The 21,904-nt window shown below is 43.4% G+C and overlaps 1 protein-coding gene across 8 annotated transcripts in view; it reads left to right on the top strand.

The window, feature by feature from the left end:
* RERE (arginine-glutamic acid dipeptide repeats) overlaps positions 1 to 21,904 on the top strand; it is a 403,553-nt gene that overhangs the window by 276,042 nt on the left and 105,607 nt on the right. For 7 of the 8 annotated variants that reach the window (XM_084962664.1, XM_084962662.1, XM_084962666.1 and 4 more), the window contains 3 exons: positions 1,531 to 1,579; positions 8,975 to 9,099; positions 10,429 to 10,528. In XM_084962664.1, the coding sequence (XP_084818790.1) occupies positions 1,531 to 1,579; positions 8,975 to 9,099; positions 10,429 to 10,528 (274 nt within the window). The remainder of the gene's footprint in view (positions 1 to 1,530; positions 1,580 to 8,974; positions 9,100 to 10,428; positions 10,529 to 21,904) is intronic. The other variant, XM_084962668.1, reaches the window with a different exon arrangement.

Here is a 21,904-nt window from a genome sequence, read left to right as displayed (position 1 = left end):
TTTTCTGCGTGTTAGTCCTCCCTCTTCCCCTGCTGCCGACCTTGCCAAAAAAGGGTTTTGGCAAGAAAAGGTGTCAGGGTTAAGAGGAGAAAGTGCTGGACCTGAAGGAAAGAATAGTTTTCTGAAATTCATTCCCTGGGCCTCGGGGCTCCTGGTGGGGATGTCAGACCCTGCAAGGAGGGTAGGGGACCCCACTTCCTCTTCGCTCTTCGCTGCTCGATTCTGCTCTTCAGCTCAGTCCAAGTCAACAAATGACCGTCGAGCAGCTCCCAGCCTGCAAAAGCCTTCCCTTCTGCACTAGTGGAAGTTCAGAGGTGCCTGTCGACGCAGCAAGGACTTGTCACTGGGCCGGAAGCTGTTTTCCTAGGATAGTCAACAGCTAGTAGTGATCGGCAGTTGCTCCGGGAGGCCGGGAACTGCCCTTCTTTGTCCACCGCTGTGTGCCCTCCCCGTGCCCTGCGCCAGGCCTGGGATGGGAAGATGCTGAATGAGTGGTCCCCGAAGGGGTATGTGAGGTGACATCAGGAGGAGATGAAGCAGCCTTTGGCGACACAGTGGTTTTGGGAAGGGGACTGGTTGGCTTGGATTTGGAGCAAGGGGCGGTGAGCCTGCCAATGCGGTAAGATTGGCACAGACCTGAGGCGGGTCTTCCACCTCCAAGGCACACCGGCTCCCCCTCGCCTCCCTGATGTTCTGCTCAGCGGACACCTCACTGGGAAGGGCTTCCCGTCCGTTTTGTATAAAGAAATATTTCATCATTTGCCATCTCTTAATTCCCTGACCCTTTCATCGTTTGACCTATTACTTGTTTCTCTGGTTTTTATCTGAATGAGAATTGAAGTTCCAGTAAAGCAGGAATGATATTTTTGCTCATTACTTTGTCCCCAACACCTAGGGCAGTTCCTTGTTTGTTGCAGGTACTCAATAAATATTTGTTAAATGAGTAATTGAATGAATGACCCAGTGTGTGCCGGGAATCATAAAATATCTTATTTATATTTTACTGAGGTTTATCGTAGGGCACCCTGAAGTGTTTTGAAAAGAGGAAGCACGTATTGGGATTGTGCCGTAGGAGCGTTCCTCTCTCTGAGGTTGAAAGGATGATGGTGTAGGTGCCCAAGACAGGGAGCTGCAGTAAAGGGCTTTTTAGAAAAAGATTCTAGAGACGTGCGGGTGCGGTGGGGTGGGGGGAGTTACGTGTACAAGGCGACGTTAGGACCAGTGGGGAGGAGCTCCCCCTGCGGTGCAGCAGGACCGCGAGCATCTTCGGAGCGCTGAGACGCAGGATCCGTCCCTGGCTGGGCACAGGGGTTTAGGATCCGGCGTTGCCACCGTTGCAGTGTAGGTTGCAGCTGTGGCTTGGATTGGACACCCTGGCCCAGGGTGGCAAAAAAAAAAAAAAAGTGGGGAAGTTAATTCTTCCTGAGTCATCCCTCATTTATTTCAGGTGAATTGTTTTCCTTGAAAAAATATGTGAATGTTTATGTCAGAACTATATTGTGCTAACCTGATCTGCTCTTTTCATAACAGGAGGCTGAACAGCACCCAGGGAGAAATTCGTGTTGGTCCTAGCCATCAGGTAAAAGAAATTTCCGCACCTTCTTTCAAGGGTTTTATCTGTTTGTTTATGTGCCCATGGCGGGCAGCAGCCTCTGTAATGGGACCTCAGTTCCCAGACCAGGGGCTTGAACCCAGGCCGCAGCAGTGAAAGCACCTCGTCCTAACCATGAGGCCACCAGGGAACTCCTCTTTGTTTAATAGGTTTTTAGTTCTTATTTTTCAGCTGGCCCTTTAATCTATTCAGTAGCACCTTTGAACTCTTGTTATGCTAGTAGGAATTTTATATAAATGTAGAGATTTATTTTTTCAGAGCACCACATACTTTTTAAAATATCGTGGCAAAACACGTAAAACATAAAAGTGGTCATTCTGACCATTTCAAAGTGTGGAATTCAGTGGCGTTACGTACCCTCATTCATACATTCGTGCAAGCCTCACCTCTCTGCGCCTGCAGAACTTTTTCTTCTTCCCAAACCGAAAGCCTGTCCCCGGGAAGCGCTGACTCTTCCTTCTCCCTCCCCCGATCTCTGGCAGCCTCTTTCTCCGTCCTGGGCCCTGGAAGAGAGCTTTAGCTACCTCCCGTCAGTGGAATGGCACAGTGTTTGCCTTGTTGTGTCTGCCTTGTTTTCTTAGCGTGATGGCTTCAAGGTGCTGCCATGTTGTAGGACGTGTCGGAGGGAGTTTGCTTTCTTTTTAAGAAGCTTAATGATTTGGTGTATGTCTGGCTGGTCGTGTCTGCATGAACATTTGGTTACTATATACTTTCATTTTAACTTCTTAAAAACCCCATTTCCTGCAGAAAAGTCAGAATGGCTAGAATGTTTGTCAATCAGAAGCTTGTGGAGTTCCTGTCATGGCGCAGTGGTTAACGAACCCGACTAGGAACCATGAGGTTGCGGGTTCGGTCCCTGCCCTTGCTCAGTGGGTTAAGGATCCGGCGTTGCCGTGAGCTGTGGTGTAGATCGCAGACGCGGCTCGGATCCCGAGTTGCTGTGGATGTGGTGTAGTCGGCGGCTACAGCTCCGATTCGACCCCTAGCCTGGGAACCTCTATATGCCGTGGGAACGGCCCAAGAAATGGCAAAAAGACGAAAAAAAAAGAAGCTTGTGATGTCACGACCTGTGTGTTTCATGTTTTATTCAGTTTACTAAGACTCTGGCGTTATCTCTGTCATCTCTCTCTCTCTCTTTTTTTGGATCTGTCAGTTAGGATGCTCTGACAGGCAGGGCCAGAAAACTGGCTGAACATGGTTGTTGATGGACTCACATATCAGTCATGTTCTGGCTACACAGGCCTGGGGTTCTGCCCTGCTTCTCTCTGGTTCTCTTGGCTTTGAGGGCTCGATGGTCCCCATGAGCTGCCGTCTTTCTTAGGCCAGGAGCTGAATTTCACTGATTCTAAGATGCACTTGTTACCTTCCTATTTTATTATCTCTCATGTAGGGCTTCATTGTACGTCCTATGCTGTGATTATAATCTGTCTTATTTTATATTTTATGTTTTGCTTTTTAGGGCCACACCTGCGGCATATGGATGTTCCCAGGCTAGGGGTCGAATCAGAGCTACAGTTGCTGGCCTACACCACAACCACAGCAACACTGGATCTGAGTTGTGTCTTCGATCTATACCATAGCTCACAGCACCTCCCCATCCTTAACCCACTGAGCAAGGCCAGGGATGGAACCCCCATCCCCGTGAATACTAGTCAGGTTCATCACCCCTGAGCCACGATGGGAACTCCTATGTATTCTTTTTAAATGCACCTAAAGTAACAGTAGATCTTGCAGTGAATGAAAATGCAGCAAACATGAGAGGAGGAACGGGATCTCGCTTCTTTTCTCATTAGGAAGGAAAATTTCCCCACAGGGTCTCCATTAGTCCCCACGTGTCATTGTCATGATTCAGGTCTTATGTCCATATCTAGACTTGAGGAAAATGGTTTATTACCATGATTGCTTGGACTGTCAGTTGAGTTGGGATGGATGTTGGGTTGAGCCCCGTAGCCATTTCGTATTAGAGACAGGCGACTCCTTATAAGGGAACAGAAAATTCTCTGTCCAGTGTTGAGCATTTCTTTTTTTTTTTTTTTGTCTTTTCTAGGGCCGCACCTGCAGCATATGGAGGAGGTTCCCAGGCTAGGGGTCGAATGGGAGCTGTAGCCGCTGGCCTACACCACAGCCACAGCAACGCGGGATCCAAGCTGCGTCTGCAACCTACACCACTGCTCACGGCCACGCCGGATCGTTAACCAATTGAGCGAGGCCAGGGATGGAACCCGCAACCTCATGCTTCCTAGCCGGATTCATTTCTGCTGAGCCACGACGGGAATTCCGAGCATTTCTTAATATATCATTCATATTTTTAAGAACCTATTTTAACTCTGTAATGAAAAAGAAATTAAGAACTGAAGGGATATTAAAACCAAAACACAGAAACCATTAGGGACATCTAATTTCTAGAAGATAGTTCTTATCGCAGGACTTGGGTTATGCCTGAGACGAGTGGAAGGAAGCTGTATGTGCTGCTCTTAATGCCCATCTCCTCTTGGTGTATGTGGCCTGTTGGGGGGCGTCTGGCTGCCCCCTCTCAACTGTATTTTCCAAGCCTTTAGGACTAACAGTTACATTTTTGTTTGTTTGTTTTTTGACCATGCCTGCAGCATGTGGGTATTCCTGGACGGGGGATTGAATCCAGGCCACAGCGCCACAGAGAACTCCTTTCCACCGTTGTTTTGAAAGGGATCGCAGATGTATCATTTCAGTTGTGGAATATCCTAGAAATAGGAACTCTTTTTCAAAAAAACAGTCACAACCTACACACCTCATGAAAATTAGCAGTTTCCTAATATTCAAGTGTCTGCTGTATCCAGATTTCCCTAATTTTCTCCCTCTCTCCCCTCCTCAGTTCAAATTGGAATCTGAAATAAGAGCCATGCGTTTCAGTTGGTTGCAGGACTCTTAAATCGCCTTTGATCTGCTGTTGTCTCTTTCTCTCCCTCTCAGTGTGTGTGAAGAAGCTGGGTGGTCTTTCTCCGCAGGGGCACCACAGACTGTTTGGCTGATTACATCTTTATGTGTCATGAACTTGTTCCCTGGCCTTGACGTATCTTGAAAATTAAGAGTTAAATCTGGAGGTCGAGTCGTGTTCTCGTGCGGTACCCTGCGCCTGGCAAGGATGCTTCCGGGTGCCGCTATGTCATCTGTCAGGCACCTGTGTCTCTTTGAATGATGATTTGCAGCCATTCCTTGCTACTTAGATCGTGTCTTGTTGGGCTTGTTACCTAGATCATCCCCCTTTAAGGTGGCAACACTCTAATCCTTCCCTTCCTGGCTGATCTGCCTTCCCCTTGTCAGCTTATGATTCCCTGAAACACATGGGACAGGCGAGGTAAATGCTTGAATCTTTCCCTTTTCACCAGTTTTCAAAACATCGAGTTGGTTCTTCCAGCATCTTCCAGCAGTCGTCAATGGATTTAAAATTATTTATCTGCTCACTCATTACAGTTATTCTCATAGATGATTAAGTCCTCCATTCGGGAGACGAGTAGGCCCCTCTCCTTGCTGTCTTCCGTGTCCTTCAGCCCAAGCTCAGTGGTCTTTGGTAGAATCTTTTCCAGTGTGGCGTAATGTCGGTGTCTCGTCACGCTCAGCCCCGGCCCTCGATGTAGAACTGAACTTTTCTGATAGGAGTCCTCCTGGTTTTAGTGAAAAATGATGTTTTTTTGACTGGCTGCTGGGGTGTTCATTACTGTTAGGTTGGTTACTATTTCTAGGCCTTTTCAGGAAGCAGATGAGGAAATAATGTTTTTCTCCCCTTTTTAAAAAAGATAAAATATATTGTGGTTTCTTTCTGATATTTTAATTCAAATTCAAAATTTTATCTAGACCTTGTATTTAATTTTATGAATGAAAATTTTCTTTCATCTGTATCTTTTTTCCCCTGCCTCAAAACCAATTTTTAAATGACACCAATGTAATTATTCATTTGCTTTAATCTCATAATAAATATATAGCAGCCCAGAAGAACAGTACTCACCCTGCTACAAAGAATATGATTATTGAACACCTCTTACTATTAAGTTTTTTTTTTACCCTGCTACAAAGAATATGATTATTGAACACCTCTTACTATTAAGTTTTTTTTTGGCCTTAGAATACATCCCACGGGGGAGTTCCTGTCGTGGCACAGTAGAAACAAATCCTACTAGGAACCATGAGGTTGCAGGTTCGATCCCTGGCCTCGCTCAGTGGGTTAGGGATCCGGCATGGCCGTGAGCTGTGGTGTAGGCCGGCAGCTACAGCTCCAATTAGACCCCTAGCCTGGGAACCTCCATATGCGCGGGTACGGACCTAAAAAGTCAAAAGACCAAAAAAAAAAGAATATATCCCATGAAAGCTCTGTAGGAAAATTAATATTTAAAGTTAATTGAAATGATTCCTGGAGAGGAACAAATTCAAAACATAGGTGGATGTATTTCATTTTGCTTTAAAGTTCTTAAGAAATTGCTGTTCTTTAAACTTAATTTTGTTTTTATAATTATGTAAAATATTTACATGGCCCCAGAATCAAACATTCAAATGAAGTCTGTTCAAAAAATCCCCCCCCTGGAGTTCCCTGGTGGCTCAGTGGGTTGTGGATCGTGAGTTGTCCCTGCTGTGGCGGTGGTTATTGCAGTGGCGCAGGTTGGGTCCCTGGCCTCTGAACTTCAGAATGCTGCGAGTGAAGCCAAAATAACAACAACAACAATAATAATAATTTACCTTCTTTCCCTGTTCCCTCCCTCCATAATGGGTAATTGTTTATTTAGTGTTTTTAATTTAAGGTTTTGATTTGTTATTCTTGTTTGTATCCCCCAGTCCCCCAGGAGTGTAATAGAAACACTTTTCCCGCTTTCTTTGGTCCTCTGGCATCTCTCCAGGTGCTCCCTCTGTGCAGTAAGCCGTGTTCCCTCTGTGCGGTCCGCAGCGCTCCGCCTCACTTTCCTCTGCCTCTTTATTCTTCCAGTCCCACCTTTGGGCGTTTGTGTTGCTTCCTGTCGTTTGCTGTTGCCAGTAATGCTGTGATGAGTAGCTTGTGCATAGAAGTTTGATTTTGCCACTTTGTATCTTTGGGATAGTATGTTTTACCCAGAAGGGGATGGTTGGCTTAGAGGGCAAATACACATGTAATTCTGAGGAGGTGGCAAAAGTCCCCTCCGTAGAGATTGTCCCTTTTCGCATTTGTGCCGGCAGCTTGGGTGAGTGCTGACACACAGCCGTGTACCTTACTGCACCTTGGCATTTATGTCAGTCTGACCGTGGGGAGTGGTGTCTCACTGTCATCGATTGGCATTTCTCTTGTCAGCACAGTTGACCATCTTTTCCTATGATTAAGAGCGCTTGGCATTTCCGTTTCTGTAAACTGATTATATGTCTAGGCCATTTGTCTCTCCTCTACAGCGATGGTACTCTTTTTTTGTCCATGCCCACCAGCTTACAGAAGTTCCCAGGCCAGGGATCAAACCTGTGCCACAGCAGTGACAGCCCTGAATCTCTAACCACCAAGCCACCAGGGAACTCCAAGACAGTACTTTTTAATTGACTTCACAAATAGCAGAGAGCTGCTATGCCAGCTACTGTACTTGGTGCTGGGAAAGCAGAGCTCAGTCGAAATGTCAGAGACTCCCAATATGAGGAATTGTTGTGTCTTAACTGTCTTCTCGTATGTTACTGTGGTTCAAGAAGTGAGTGTTGCGTGCAGTTACATCTTCTACACGTGGAAACGGAATTAAAGGAGGGCCTCCGTGTTGGGGAAGGGCAGTGGCTGCTGCACGTTGAGAGACGGCAGAGAAGGCAGGCCCCGAGCCGGCCGACAGCAAGGCCTACGAATATTGTGTTTGCCACACAGTTGTCTTAAGGGTTGAATAACCAACGTTTCAAAACTTGAGCTTTCGCATTAAAGCCAAGATTTCTGGCTGTGGAAGCAACTGGAGGATGTGCAGCCACTGGTTCTGGTTCCTGCCCAGCAGCTGTCCCTAGATGCGGCTGCTCTCTTCATTGCACCTCGATTCCTTCACTCCCTGGCACCTGATACCTCCAGGCCCAGTGTGGGAGCCCCGGCACAGGAGGCTCTGAGCACTCGGAACATGGCTCGTCTAAGTTGGAATGTGGCATTTTGTTTACTGTGGACAGTAGAATATTTAAAGTGGAATAGGTGGCTCTCCTTTTATTTCTCTTGGCTGTACACTCTGCCTGTTTCCTTCATTTACACTTTTCGCCTGGGTTCTGTGGACACTGGAGCTTTTTAACTGCAGCTCTTAATTTAAAATATTAGACTAACGTGACCATGTTCGTAACTTGAGAAAATAAGAACACGTGTGTTTTACAGAGGGTTGCCTTTTCCTGGGCCTCTGATGGTCATGGTGCTCCTGGTGCCTGCTCACTCTTGCTCGGCCCTGGCAGTAGACCAGGGCCAGAAGATGCCCAGAGGCAGTCGAATCCTTAACATAACTGACTTGTAGCCTTGCTTGTTGAGCACTGTTCAGAGATTTCAAAAGAATTAATCGAGGTGTTCTCGATGCACAGTAACCCGTTCCTGTCTCAGGTGGGGTGTTCAGTCTGCCGTGCCAGCTCATACCAAGACATCACACACGTGCCATCTGAGAATGTGCCTTCCTGCCCCTCAAGCAGTCCTCTCTTCCTCAAGCCACTCATCTGATTTCTGTCATGAGCATTCAGTTCAACCATGTTTTTAATTTTTTTTTTTTTCTCCTTTTTTTTGGCTGACCCACAGCAAATGGAGTTCCTGGGCCAGGGATGAGAGCTGAGCAGACACTGGCCCCTAACGCACTGTGCACTGGGTGGGGCTGAGGACCCGACCTGTGTCCCCCCAGGTCAGAGACGCCGTGGCGTGAACTCTGATCGTGTTTTAAATTGTACCTTTATGGCTTTGTTGGATGTTTACCCTGACTCATTGTTATCAACACTGTTGCAAGTAGCGTTAGTTCACTTAATTTTTTATCAAACACCCTTAGATGAGGTTCTATTATTTATATATGTCTCTTTATAAACATGCTATATTGGAAATGTGGGTGCTTTTCCCTTCTTCATCGAGATGCTGTTATTTCCCGAGACATTTTTTGTTTTATAATTTCTTTTAAACACACGTGTCCATTGCCTGTCCTCTCCGTGGACTCTGTCGGCCCTGGTTTACTCTATAGTGTTTGCTGCTGCTCGTGGAGGTTAGGCAGTGCCTTGTGGAATTGGCTGCGGTGCAGAGATCCTGTGGTGAATAGGCCAGTTTCAGCGACTCACTGTTTTTCTGTTGTTTCAGTACTACCTAAAGAAAGAAGCTCTAAGCTTCTGTCCCCAAGGCCTGCCTGCAAAGGCAGCTCTGTCCTGTGCCTCGATCGTGACTTCTTCATCCCTTTCTTACAGGCCAAACTTCCGGATTTGCAACCCTTCCCTTCTCCCGACGGTGACACTGTGACCCAGCACGAAGAACTGGTTTGGATGCCTGGAGTCAATGACTGTGACCTCCTTATGTACTTGAGGGCAGCGAGGTAATTGGGGGCCACACATCCTGCTTTCTGAGTTGATCAATAGGCCATAAACTTTCTCCTTTCCCCAAAATTTTCTTTTCTTTTCTTCTTTTTTTTTTTTTTTTTTTTTTTTTTTTTGCATTTTAGGGCCTCACATGTAGCATATGGAAGTTCCCAGGCTAGGGGTCAAATCAGAGCTGCAGCTGCTGGCCTCCACCACAGCCACAGCAATGTAGGATCTAAGCCACATTAGCAACCTACACCACAGCTCACAGCAACACTGGACACTTAACCCACTGAGTGAGGCCGGAGATTGAACCTGCGTCCTCCTGGATACTAGTCGGGTTCATTACCACTGAGCTACCACAGGAAGTCCCTGAAATTTTCTTGATGTATTGGGCACCCTCTGCCTTTGTTTTGTTATATCCTCTCTAGTCCGAACCCTGATCCTTCTTAGCCAGCCATGGTAACGCCACGCTCTTCCCCTTGGTGTTGCCCCAGGCCGCTGTTAGAACACTTCAGAAAGGAACTTCGTAAGACATGCACACGGTTATCCACACTTCTCAATACAGGGCAACAATCGGCTCGTTCAGCTCATCCTAAAATCCCATTACAGAGTGCTCTGCTTTCTGGCTCTTCATTGCTTCCTGACCTAAACTGTCCATTTTGGGGGCTTTACCCATGTGAATACTTGCCAACCTGACAGTTCCTAGTCCACACAATGAGAAGTTTAAGTCTGTCCTGGACAAGTCCTAGTGCAAACAGAGCCTGCCTTTGTGCTGCGTTCCGGGACTTGCTGCAGTACCAAGAAGTGGTGCAACAAAACCCTAAAGCAAGACTTGGTGCAGTGATTGAGCTCCAGCTGTTCTGTCGTCAGCAGTGCAGCTTGGAAGCTGCAGTAGGGATGGAGGCTGCAGGGGCGTGAATGGCTACTGAGGTTTCTTTTTACCTTTTTTCTACTTTCCATTTGCCTAAGCGCAATTGCTATATAGTTTGAAAGGAATTAAGTAAAGCTTCAGAGGATTTAATTGTACCTGTTTTCCAGAGATTTTTCCTTCAAAAGATTGTAATCTAGCTGAATGTTGTGGCAAATAGTTTTAGATTATTCATGCCCTCAAATCTAAACTCTGAATACTGATAAAGCGTGGGAAGAGATGCCAAATGGAGCTGAATAAAAATAACATTTCTTTTTCTGAGTGAGTGAAGGGTGGACTGCAAAGGCACTTAGATTTTCCCTTAAAACAAGAGCAGAAGCTTAATCACGCATGTCGTAGTGGATGTCGTTCTGGACGAAGCCTGCAAATGGGGGTTCGGTGTCTGTGCTGATGGTGTCCCTTCCCGTCCCCCAAGGAGCATGGCGGCATTTGCAGGGATGTGCGACGGCGGCTCCACGGAGGATGGCTGTGTCGCTGCATCTCGGGATGACACGACGCTCAATGCCCTGAACACGGTGAGTCTTCTGACACTGCCCTGGGTGGGAAGAAGCTTCTTTTTCGCCCGTGCTGGCCGTAGGGAATTTGTGCTGATCAGAGAGTATGACGGGACCTGACTCTTAGGATTAGGCACTGTGGTGTCTGCTGAGGTTCAAAGACTGGAGTCGGGGCTCCGGGACCTCAGCCAGCAATGTGGCGCCTCCAGAGTCCCCTCCAGGCCTGTCTGCCCCCCAGGGTTGTGGCAAGCCTCTGACAAGAGCCCAGTACCACTGCTTGGTCCTCACTGAGCGCCCGAGAGGCCGAGTCCCACGCTTGGTGGTCTTATTTCTGCCTCACAACCCTACCCCCCAAAGAAGGAAGGCTCCATCATTATTAGCACCATGTGGATGCAAGGAAGTTAAGTCACAGTCAAGGTCAGACACTCAGGATTCGAATCCAAAGGCCGTTCTTCTCCTCTAATGTGTTTGGAAGTGCAGGGAGGGGAAAAAGAAGCTTGACTTCCAGGAACAAATTTGTTTTCTATAAATTTGATATTGGAACTATGTAACTATTTCACATGACTATAAAACAAAATTGTTTTAAAAATAACAATCCTTTAAAAAAATCCAAAATAAAAAGTAACATGAGCATCATGGTGCTGGTTGGTCGCCTGACATGCAGTGTGAGTGTTCACCTGCCTTAATCCTGGGATTTCACGGCAGCTCAAATAAAGGAACTCGAATCGCTACAGACTGTACGGTTGCTGAGACCAGGTCGCTGTCGTGGACATTCCTTCTTGACGCGTCCTAGAATATATCCTGTAGGCTGAGAGGAAAATGAATGTGTCTTCAGGTTCCTTGACACAGTCCTTCTATGTGTTTACTAATGTGAAATCACCCAATCTGACGAAAGAATGAATTCTTAGGGATTTCTGATATACTAATAAAGAATCTGCATGGTTCTGGATACATGTGCAGGATACTGAGCGTGAGGCTGAGCAGCTCTTCTGACAGTTAACCAAATGTAATTTAAGCACCGTTTATCTTTTTCTTTTTTTTTGCTTTTTGGGGCCGCACTTGCAGCATATGGAGGTTCCCAGGCTAGAGATCTAAGTGGAGCTGTAGCCGCTGGCCTACACCACAGCCACAGCAACTCGGGATCCGAGCCTCGTCTGCAACCTACACCACAGCTCACAGCAACGCTGGATCCTTAACCCACTGAGCAAGACCAGGGTTCGAACCCAAAACCTCATGGTTCTTAGTTGGATTCGCTTCCACTGCCCCACGACGGGAACTCTTGTTTCTCTTTTTCTTTCTTGGGAGGTCACTGTAGTTGGAAGCACTTTGAAAATCCTGTTTCCAAAAGCTCTAAATAAATAAGAATCTAAGCCTCAGAAAGACGAGGCGCCTTCTGTGAATGCCAGCCCTCTACAAAGCTGATAACAGATGCCCGTTGAGGGATCTTTCTACTACATGACTGTGAAACATGGACATGTCTGAACAGTAGAGATGTTTTTTATTTCTGGACTCGTTATGTTTCTTGACTATTACATAATGTTGTAATACCTTCTTGTGTGTGGGAGGTGGTATCACCTTGCTTGGAATACGCAGCGTTCTAAATAAGTGAATGACTTTTCACATCTGCATTCACTTGCTCCCCAGTTTGATACTTAGAATTTTTGTTTTTATAAGGAATCCTTATTTTGAACCTACAGTGATAGAGAAAGAAGGGGCCTTCAAGATTATTTCAAGGATGAGGAAACTGGGACTCAGAGATGGGGATAATGCAAAAAGTGGCCATGACCTAGTAGGCGTGCATGTCTGTGAATTCACGGAACCCTAAAAACTTCGGATGTGAGCTTCTTCTTGTTGGGTTTTTGTATAAAAGTTTATGGGAAAAAAATTCATGACTGCTGATCAGAGGAATTTTGAATAACAAAGATGTTGCCACATTTAATTAAATGTCTATTTTTGGCACTTCCTAAATTTATCTGATTTATTCTCTTTCTTATTCCAACTCCTCTAAGGATTCTGTGGAACATTCTTTCGTACAGAAATAATTTGTGCTATTTTTGCCTGTGGTCCTTTGTAGCAAGTTTAAGTTTTCTTCAGAATTGCCAAGGGTTTTTCGATTTAATGTTTATTTTGACTTCCTTGGAATAATGGAGGCTTTGAACTTTGTTAAGTTAAAAAATTGTAAAGGTAAATTCATTGTCACGTAACAGGTATTCGTTTCTTGGAGGATAGAATGGAGTCCGAAACAAAATTAGGTATTTGTCAACTTAGAATAAACCTGTGTCTGCTTCCCATTTCCTAGGACAATGTAGAAATTTAAATTATATGGGGAGTTCCTGTTGTGGCTCAGCAGGTTAAGAATCCAGCTAGCATCCATGAGGATGTGGGTTCGATCCCTGGCCTTGCTCAGTGGGTTGAGGATCAGTCATTGCTATAAGTTGCAACATAGGTTACAGGTGTGGTTCAGATCTGGAACTGCTGTGGCTGTGGCCATAGGCCAGCAGCTGCAGCTCCGATTTGACCCCTAGCCTTGGAATTTCCATATTTGGCCCTTTTTAAAAAGAAGAAAAAAAAAAAAGGTGTATGGATTTTGCAGTAGAGTACATTAGAGTGTTTAATATCCCGTTAGGACTATTTAAATGACTTAAATAAATTAATGTTTATTAATTTATTAATTAAACTGTAATCATTAATAGAACATTTTTGAATTATTAGTTCTTCATGACAATTATATGGACCTATTTTTAAATGCAAGCTCTTCTGGATTACTTTGTTTGACTTTTTTCTTCATTATTCACAAATGAGAGTTTTAGTGTGTACTTAAAAAAAACTTATTGAGGGAGTTTCCATCGTGGTTCAGCGGTAACAAACCTGACTAGTATCTATGAGGATGCAGGTTCATTCTCTGGCCTCTCTCAGCTGTGGTGCAGATTGCAGACGTGGCTTGGATCCTGCGTGGCTGTGGCTGTGGCTTAGGCCTTTGGCTACAGTCCCCATTCAACCCCTAGGCTGGAAACTTCCATATGCCCCACATGCAGCCCTAAAAAAACACCCCCCCCAAAACTTATTGGGGTATAATTTATGTGTAATAAGCTCTGATTAAAAGTATACAGTTTGAGGAGCTTTTTTTCAGTTTTCAGTTGCATATGCCAGTGAAACTGCTGCAGTGTTCAAGATAGAGGAGTTCCCGCTGTGGCACAACAGGATCGACAGCACAGCTGCGTCCAGTGCTTGTCTTGGGACCACTGGACACAGGTTCAATCCTTGGGCTGGCATAGTGGGTTAAGGATCAGGAGTTGCCAAAGCTGTGGCTTGGGTCACCAGTTATGGCTCAGATCTGATCCCTGTCCTGGGAACTCCATGCAGATGCTTCGGGGCAGCCGAAAAAAAGGAAAAGAAAGAAAGGGTAGAAATCATCTCCACAAATCACCTCCTGCCCTTTTATCATCTTCCAGCCTCAGATAACTACCAGTAGGTTTACTCTCATTGCAGGCTAAGTTGCCTTTTCTAGAATGTTCCATGGATGGGATAATATATATAATCCTTGGGGTCTGGGTTCTTTGAGCATACTAATTTTGAGAGATTTATGTTGTTGCCCAGTGAATAGTGCATTACTTTTTATGGTTGAGTCTTACTCCAGTGAATGGGTGTTCATATTTTACCCATTCGCCATTTGGGTTGTTTCCAAGCTTTTGGCCATTCTGAAATAAAGGTGTTATAAACATTGTCATCCAGGTCTTTTTATAGAACACATATTTCTCTTGAGTAACCGTTGTGGTTCAGTGCAAATGAATCTGACTAGGAACCATGAGGTTGTGGGTTCGACCCTTAGCCTTGCTCAGTGGGTTAAGGATCTGGCGTTGCTGTGAGCTGTGGTGCAGGTCAAACGAAGATGCTGCTTGGGTCTGGCCTGGCTGTGGATGTGGTGTAGGCTGGCATCTGTAGCTCCGATTCGACCCCTAGCCTGGGAACCTCCATGTGCCATGCGTGGGGCCCTAAAAACCAAATAAAAAGGAAGGAAGGAAAGAAAGAAAAAAATATAAAAAATATCTAGCGTTGAAGTTGCAGGATTGTATATGTGCTTAGAGCACTTTAAGAAATTGTTGGGCAGGTCTTTGCAGTGGCTGGACCATTAGACTGTCAGTAGCATGTTGTAATTTCAGTTCTTCAGCATCCTCCACAAGACTTGATATTTTTGGTCTTTTTAGTTTTATTCTTTCTAATGAATGTGTAGTGGTACACCATTGAGGGTTTTCTTGTTTGGTTGGTTGGTTGGGGTTTTTTGGTCTTTTTTTGTCTTTTTAGGGCCTCACATGCGGCATATGGAAATTCCCAGCCTAGGGGGTCGAATCAGAGCTACAGCTGCCGGCCTACTCCACAACCATAGCAACTTGGCATCTGAGCCGTATCTGGGACCTACACGACAGCTCATGGCAACGCTGGATCTTTTACCCACTGAGGGAGTCCAGGGATCGAACCCACGTCCACATGGATACTAATCAGGTTCGTTACTGCTGAGGCAGGACGGGAGCTCCACTGTTGAGGTTTTAATTTAAATTTCCTGATTGTTGGTGGTGTTGAGCAGTTTTTTATGATTTAAAGCCCGCTTGTATATCCTTTGTTAAATATCTTCTGCCCAGTCAAGAGGCCTAATTTAAAATACTGAATTATTTAGCCTTCAGTACACTTCAATTGTAAGAGTTCTTTTTATATTGCAGATGCAAATGCTTTGATACATGTATTGTGAAAGTTTTCTCCCGTGTTACGGCCTTTTTTTTTTTTTTTTTGGTGTAATGCTGTGTTTCAGAGAGTAAAATACTTAATTTTGCTAAAGTCTGATGTATCATTTTCCTTTTATGAAAGTTTCTTTGATCATTTCATGATTACAAACACTGTTCCGGTGCTTTCTTCGTAAAATTTTAGTTCTTACATTTAGGTCTGTCATTCATTTCAAATTAATTTTGTACGTGATACAAGCTAGAGGTCAAAGTTCATTCTTTCCATACAGATGCCAGGTGTTGGAGCAACATTTATTGAAAACAGTCTTTTCATTTAATTGCCTTAATGCCTTTATTCATCATCAGCTGCCTGTGTGTGGGGAGGGGGTCTTTTTCTAGATTGCATGCTTTTTCACTGATCTATTATCTTTTTACCAGTACTTCAGTATTTTGAATACTATAGCTTTAGGTGGTATAAGTAGGTGGTATAAGTCTTCCTATTTTGTACTTTTTTTAAGATTGCTTCAGCTCTTTAGGTTGTTTGCATTTCCATTTGTATTTTAGAATCAACTTGCCAGTTCCTGTATTTAAAAAGGCTTTGATGGAATTTTGTTGAGGTTGCGTTCAATCTCTGGATCAATTTAGGGAGAATTGGCGTCTTAACAATTTGAATCTTCCAATCCATGAATATGATATAGTATCTCTCCTTTTTAAAAAAGGTTTCTTTAATTCTTTTGGTTAAGGTTTTGTAGTTTTCCAAAAAAGAGATTTTGCAGTTTTTAGTGTACAGGTTTCATACATACTTTGTAAAATTCATCCTTTAAATAATTATTGTTTGAAAAGTCTTTTGTTAATAAGACTGTCTCTTTTATTTTTAATATCTGAATGTGCGTTGATAGGATAGAAATACAATTTTCAAGAGTAGGCTTTGTATTATTTATTTTATTCAAAAAAATTCAAGGTCAACGCTAGAGCTTTCTGGTTGGTTCCTTGAGATTTTCCGTGTGTGAAATCATGTCATCAGCAAATAAAGGCAGCTATACTTCTTGTCGATTTCTGTGTTTTATTACTTTTTTGTGCTTTATTGTACTTGCTTGGAGCTCTGGTACAGTACTAAATAGAGGTGATAAGAATGGACATTTTTGCTTTCTTTCTCATCTTAAGGGGAAAAATTCCGTCATTCGCTGTTAAGTACAGTGTTGAATTTTTGTTGTTGTTTAATCAAGCTGCAGCTGTTCCTTTTTATATCTAAGTGTGTCAAGGGTTTTACCGTGAATGGGCATTGAATTTTGTCAGATGCTGTTTTTTCTTTTGTATCTAAAGAGATGATCATATGGTTGTTATGTTTCGTTAGTGTGGTGAATTACACTGACTAATTTCAAATGTAAACCAACTGTGCGTTCCTGTATTAAATCCTGCTTGGGCATTGTGTACTTTTGGATTCAATTTGCTGTTATTTGGTAAAAACTTTGACATTTGTGTTCATGAGGAATAGTGAACTGTAGCCTTTCTTTGTGGTATCTTTGGTTTTGGTGTTAGAGTAACACTGACTTCAAAAAATTTGTCAGGAAATATTTCCTCCTACTCTTTATTTCCTTTAAAGAGTTTGTGAAGGATTGATCTTTTTTCTTTGTTAAGAGTTTGATAGAATTGACAGTGAAGCTGTCTGGGACCAAGGTTTTTTAATGGAATATTTAAAAGTGTTACCAAGTCCAAGTTTATACTTCTCACTGAACAACAGACCATTAAATCAAGAGAGAAAATGTCGGAGCAAGGAATGGTGACTTTATTTGGAAAGCAGGCAGACCGAGAACATGGTGGACTGGTGTCCCAAAGAACCATCCTGGAGTTCCCATTGTGGTGCACCAGAAATCCGACTGGTATCCATGAGGATGTGGGTTCGATCCCTGGCTTTGCTCAGTGGTTTGAGGATCCAGCATGGCCATGAACTATGGTGTGCTTTGCACATGCAGCTCGGATCCCGTGTGGCTGTGGCTGTGGCATAGGCCAGCAGTTGTAGCTCTGATTCAACTCCTAGCCTGGGAACTTCCATATGCCTTGGGTGTGGCCCTAAAAAATAAAAAATACATCTACTCTAGCTTTATTATAACTGTTGCCTGTGTGTGGGTATATCTTCTTCTAGATTCTTGCTTTGAATCCTTTTGCTTTTTTTCCTTTGAAGTAAAGTAGCTCTCTTGTGTGTTTTAGTTTTCCAATTTTTTTTTTGCTTTTTTATCCAGTCTGGCAAGTATGTGGAGAGTTTGGTCCAATGCAGATACTTCTTAGGTTACATAAACCTTGAGCCACATCCATTTGCAACAGCAGAGCTATCATTGGAGAATGGCAGAAGTAGTTAACATAGAAATATCTTACTTTCATGGCCACCTGACATTACTTTTGATTGTGTGGTGAACTTGCAGAAGAGTGTGGTACACAGTTCTTATTTGGTGGCCCATTCATGTTAAAATATATTTCTTAATCTTTTTACTTCTTACACAAAAGAACAGTTTTGTACTGGTACAGAAGATGTAACAAACACATTGGCTTCTTTTGTTGCAAGAAGAGGGAATGCTTAGTGTCCATAGGCATGCTTCTTCACGTATGTCAGCAAAGATATGCTTAATCTTATCCTACTATTTTTAAATCTCTTTCATTAAATTAATTAATATATTTTTAGCCACAGCATTCAGCAGCTTGACGCAGGATCTCCATTCCCAAACCAGGGACTGAACTTGGGCCCCAGAAGAGAAAATCCCAAATCCTAACCACTAGAGTACCAGGGAACTCACTATATTTTACTACTTTAAAGTGTCAGTATATGACACTTTATATAATATATAATATGTATTTGCAAATTTCTTTTATTTCTAAATTCGTGTTATGTATATTAAGTAATATGTTAAAATATGACAAATTTGATGGCGCTCCCTCTGGAAGATCTTAGAAATGTTCCTTTGTGTACTGGGCTAGGTAGACGTTTCTTCATACATAGTTTTAATTAGGCTCGTCAGCACATGTTAAGCTTATATGTAAGTTGTAAATATCATAGCATGTAACACACAAATGGCCCATATTATACTAAGGGAATTAATTAAACCATCTTTAAGTGCTTACGTCTGTTTGGCCTTTTACAAAATAAATCTTTCAGTTTATGCTTGGAAACTTCATCAGAAGCCTATAGTTTGAGATTAAGGTTTCTAGAAAATATCATGAGGATGACTTACTTTTACTAAATAGATACTGGAGTCTATTCTTTGAGCTCAAGTGTCTTTCCTATTTGCTAGCAAAATTCAAATTCTTTGTCTTCTCTTTCTCAGCACCTTATTTGCATGCTTCTCTTTACTTTCTGTCACTAACACTAAACGTATATATGTTCACTATATATAAGTAAAATTTATAATCATGCAGCAAAGATTTCACCTTTGCCTGGACAGCTTTATTCCCTGAAATACGGCTGGCTGTTAGACATTTGAATTAAGCTTTTTGCATATTCACGGGAAGTTCGCGTGTGTTTGCTTACATATTCAGGTACACCCACATCGCCTTCAACAAAGGAGTCAAGGCTTCCAATAGCTTAAGAGTTAGTTTTTATTTCTGATTTTATAAATACCATTGTGTGTTAACCATTGAGTATTCATCGTCCTTGTCTTCCTAGCGTGTAGCCCGATGCCTGGTGCATGGCAGAGCAGCACTGCTTGTTGAATGACTGAATAAGTACATCAGGCTCGAGGCCAGATCGCATTTGATCACCTAGAACTTGGTGTTGTGAGATTGGCAGAGCAGAGTGTACTGATAAGCCTACTCTAAAGATCATTTTCATCTTCCTCCCGTAGGTGGACTTTCCTAGAGCATCCGGCCCTGGATTAGTTGTGCGGTGCTTAGGATTTCAGTGAATGCAGTATTTCCCTGCTTCCCAAGTAATACATTGCCAGGAGACCGTGTTCTTACAGTTTGTCTAATGTGTACAATCAGGATTCTTCTGAAATTCATTCCGTACTCACACCCTTTGCTTAAATTCCTCTCCTTTTACTATTTCTCCATTCAGATTAGTCAGCATTAATTAGTGGTAGGGTGGTGGATCTTTCTCTCAGGATTTTTGGTCTTTTTAGGGCCACAGCCATGGCTTACGGAAGTTCCCAGGCTAGTGGTCGAATTGGAGTTGTACTGCTGGCCTACACCACAAGCCATGGCAATGCCAGATCCTTAACCACTGAGCAAGGCCGGGGATTGAACCTACACATTCTCATGGATGCCGGTCAGATTCGTTTCTGCTGAGCCACGATGGGAACTCCTAAGTCATTCTTGATAAGCACCTTGATAAGCTAGTGTTTCATTTATGTTGTAACAGGAGATTGGAGTCCACGTTATGTCAGATTGGTAATGATTGTGTGAGTGAAGATTCAGAAAGACCACGTAGTTGAAGTTTTTTGGCACGACCGAGACCTCTTCAGCTGATGATCAGAATAATAATGTACAAATGGGAGTTTTTATTTATTGTGCTTGGACCCATAATTAGAAACACTTTGAACTTGTTCTGAACATTTTTTTGGTTTGTTTGTTTAGCAGTTTACCCTTTGGGCCGAAAACTTCATAATTTGCTTCTGTTCCAAAGTTCCGGGCAACCGCACGATTAGCACAAATCCCAGGACTTGCTCGTTTTGTGTCATTTGGACGAAGATGACTTTTTAACTGTGGTACTGTTGTATTTTGTTCCTTTTCTGTAACCCACAGCTTTACCTCACGTTGAGCTTTACTTATGCCTCCGAAAGGTCTTCCGGCCGGGCCTGCTCCCCAGTGCTCCCCTGCTGCTCGCCCCAGTCGTGGCCCCGCTGTGCGTTGCCGTGTGGCCCACCCACCGGTTTCGTCGGCGTGGCTGTCCTCCGCCGCTGTCCTTGACCTAGAATCCGCGCACTGTGGGTCTCTCGTGTTTAACGTGCTCAGGGTCCCGGTTCTCCATACGCTCAGTGTCCTCCGATGTGTGTGCCCAGGGTCACAGTCTGTTGTAGGACCTTTTCACCCCCGGGAGACCTGTGCTCACTGGTCTCTCCCTGTTTCCCCCCATCCCCAACCCGTCATTTGGCCATGTCTAAGGATGTCCTTTACTCGAAATGTCCTCTTTTGTGACTGGCCTCTTTCACTGAGGGTGATGTTTTTAAGTTTTGTTCGTCATTGTAGTTTTTATAAATATTTGTGTACAAATACACACAGCCATTTATTTCAAGTTTTGTCCATGGTGTGGCTTTTATAAATATTTGTGTGTACAAACACACACACAGCCATTTGTATGCATAAAACATTTTATTTTTCCTTCTGATCAGCTTTGTCTGTATGTCTTAAAACGTGCCCCTTCCTCTGAAGCAGCACTTGCCAGATTTGAGCAGGACGTCATGGTAAGGAGCTGTCTTGGGTTATCCTAAAAGCTCTCCTTAACACAGTCTAAGCGTTTACGAATGTGTGCTCATCACATTCTTTTTTTTCCTTGTGTTTTGTCTTTGTCCTGTTTTGTTTTATTTTTCTTTGTATATTTGCCTTTGCTAAGCCCCTTCTCTCCTGCCCTCAGCTTGTGGACTGACTTTTGAACCAGGCACAGGGCCTTAAGTTCATCACCGTTATCTTCCTTTTATTAGGTATCAGATGTTGGTCACCTGCCTGGTGTCAGTAATAACAACAGTGTTAATAAAAGCAGGGAAATTGCAATGTGTTTGTTGGTCGAGCCGCTTGTATGTTAGGCAGTTTAGGTGCTTTTCGTGAATGAATCCATTTAATCTTTATAACAATTCCGTGAGAAAAGCGTGGTTGTCACCTACAGATTAATAAGCATATGCTGTCCCATGTTTATATGCCTAATAATTTAAACTTGAGGGCAGTATAGACTTGAGGCTAATGCCTTACAGCAGTGCTCTTTACGTGTCCACTGAATGTGCCGTTCGGGGGATGGGCACTTCAGCCAAGTGAAAACCCTTCCTGCCGCAGCCTGTCCAGGGCACCCCATCCTTCCTCCTAGGCCCTCAGCAGGGACTCGGAAGAGTGTCATTCAGCTTTGCTTTTGTTTGGAGAAACTTAGAAAGTTCTTTTGCTAATTTAAGAATTTTTTTTCTCGTAAGATTTTTTTTTCCCCTCTGTGCTACATACTGGTAAAATGCTTTGAGATTTACACGGTATTTTGGAAAACGTCTACTTAACATCAATCAGAATTTTAACATCGACGAACCTATATTAGGCATTAACACAATAAATAGTTAGCAAATCATTTTAAAACCCCTTAGCCTTTTCACATTGAAGAAGAGGCTTTAATAAAATCATTCATTCATTTATTTATTCAGTAATAAATGTGACTGAGTCTCTGCTCTTTGCAAAGCCCTCATGGGAGAGTGTTGGATGCAAGAGTTATATACATGAGCATTGAATCTTAGAACAAAGTAGGCCCATGAGTTTTAAAAGGGCTCATATATTAACGTAAGATGTACTGCAGAATACTAGTCCTAGTGTTTTGTTTATTGGACTAGTAAGAAGTATATTTCAGAGTACTTTTTTTTAATCCCTCAATTTTGAAGATGGTTGTATGAGTTTCCTATGGCTACTATAACAAATTACCACAAACATGGCGGCTTAAAACAACAGATTTTATTCTCTCCTTTTTCTGGGGTCAGAAGTTCGAATCCAAGTTGTCAGCTGGTCCATG

Source organism: Sus scrofa, chromosome 6, assembly GCF_054392235.1.
Source record: "Sus scrofa isolate SSC_HxYL_T2T_F1_AM1 chromosome 6, Sscrofa_HxYL_maternal_Yorkshire_Landrace_v2.0, whole genome shotgun sequence".
NCBI classification, from domain to species: Eukaryota; Metazoa; Chordata; class Mammalia; order Artiodactyla; family Suidae; genus Sus; species Sus scrofa.
Note: the sequence above shows the minus strand (reverse complement) of the source record. Positions and strands in the feature narration are given on the sequence as shown.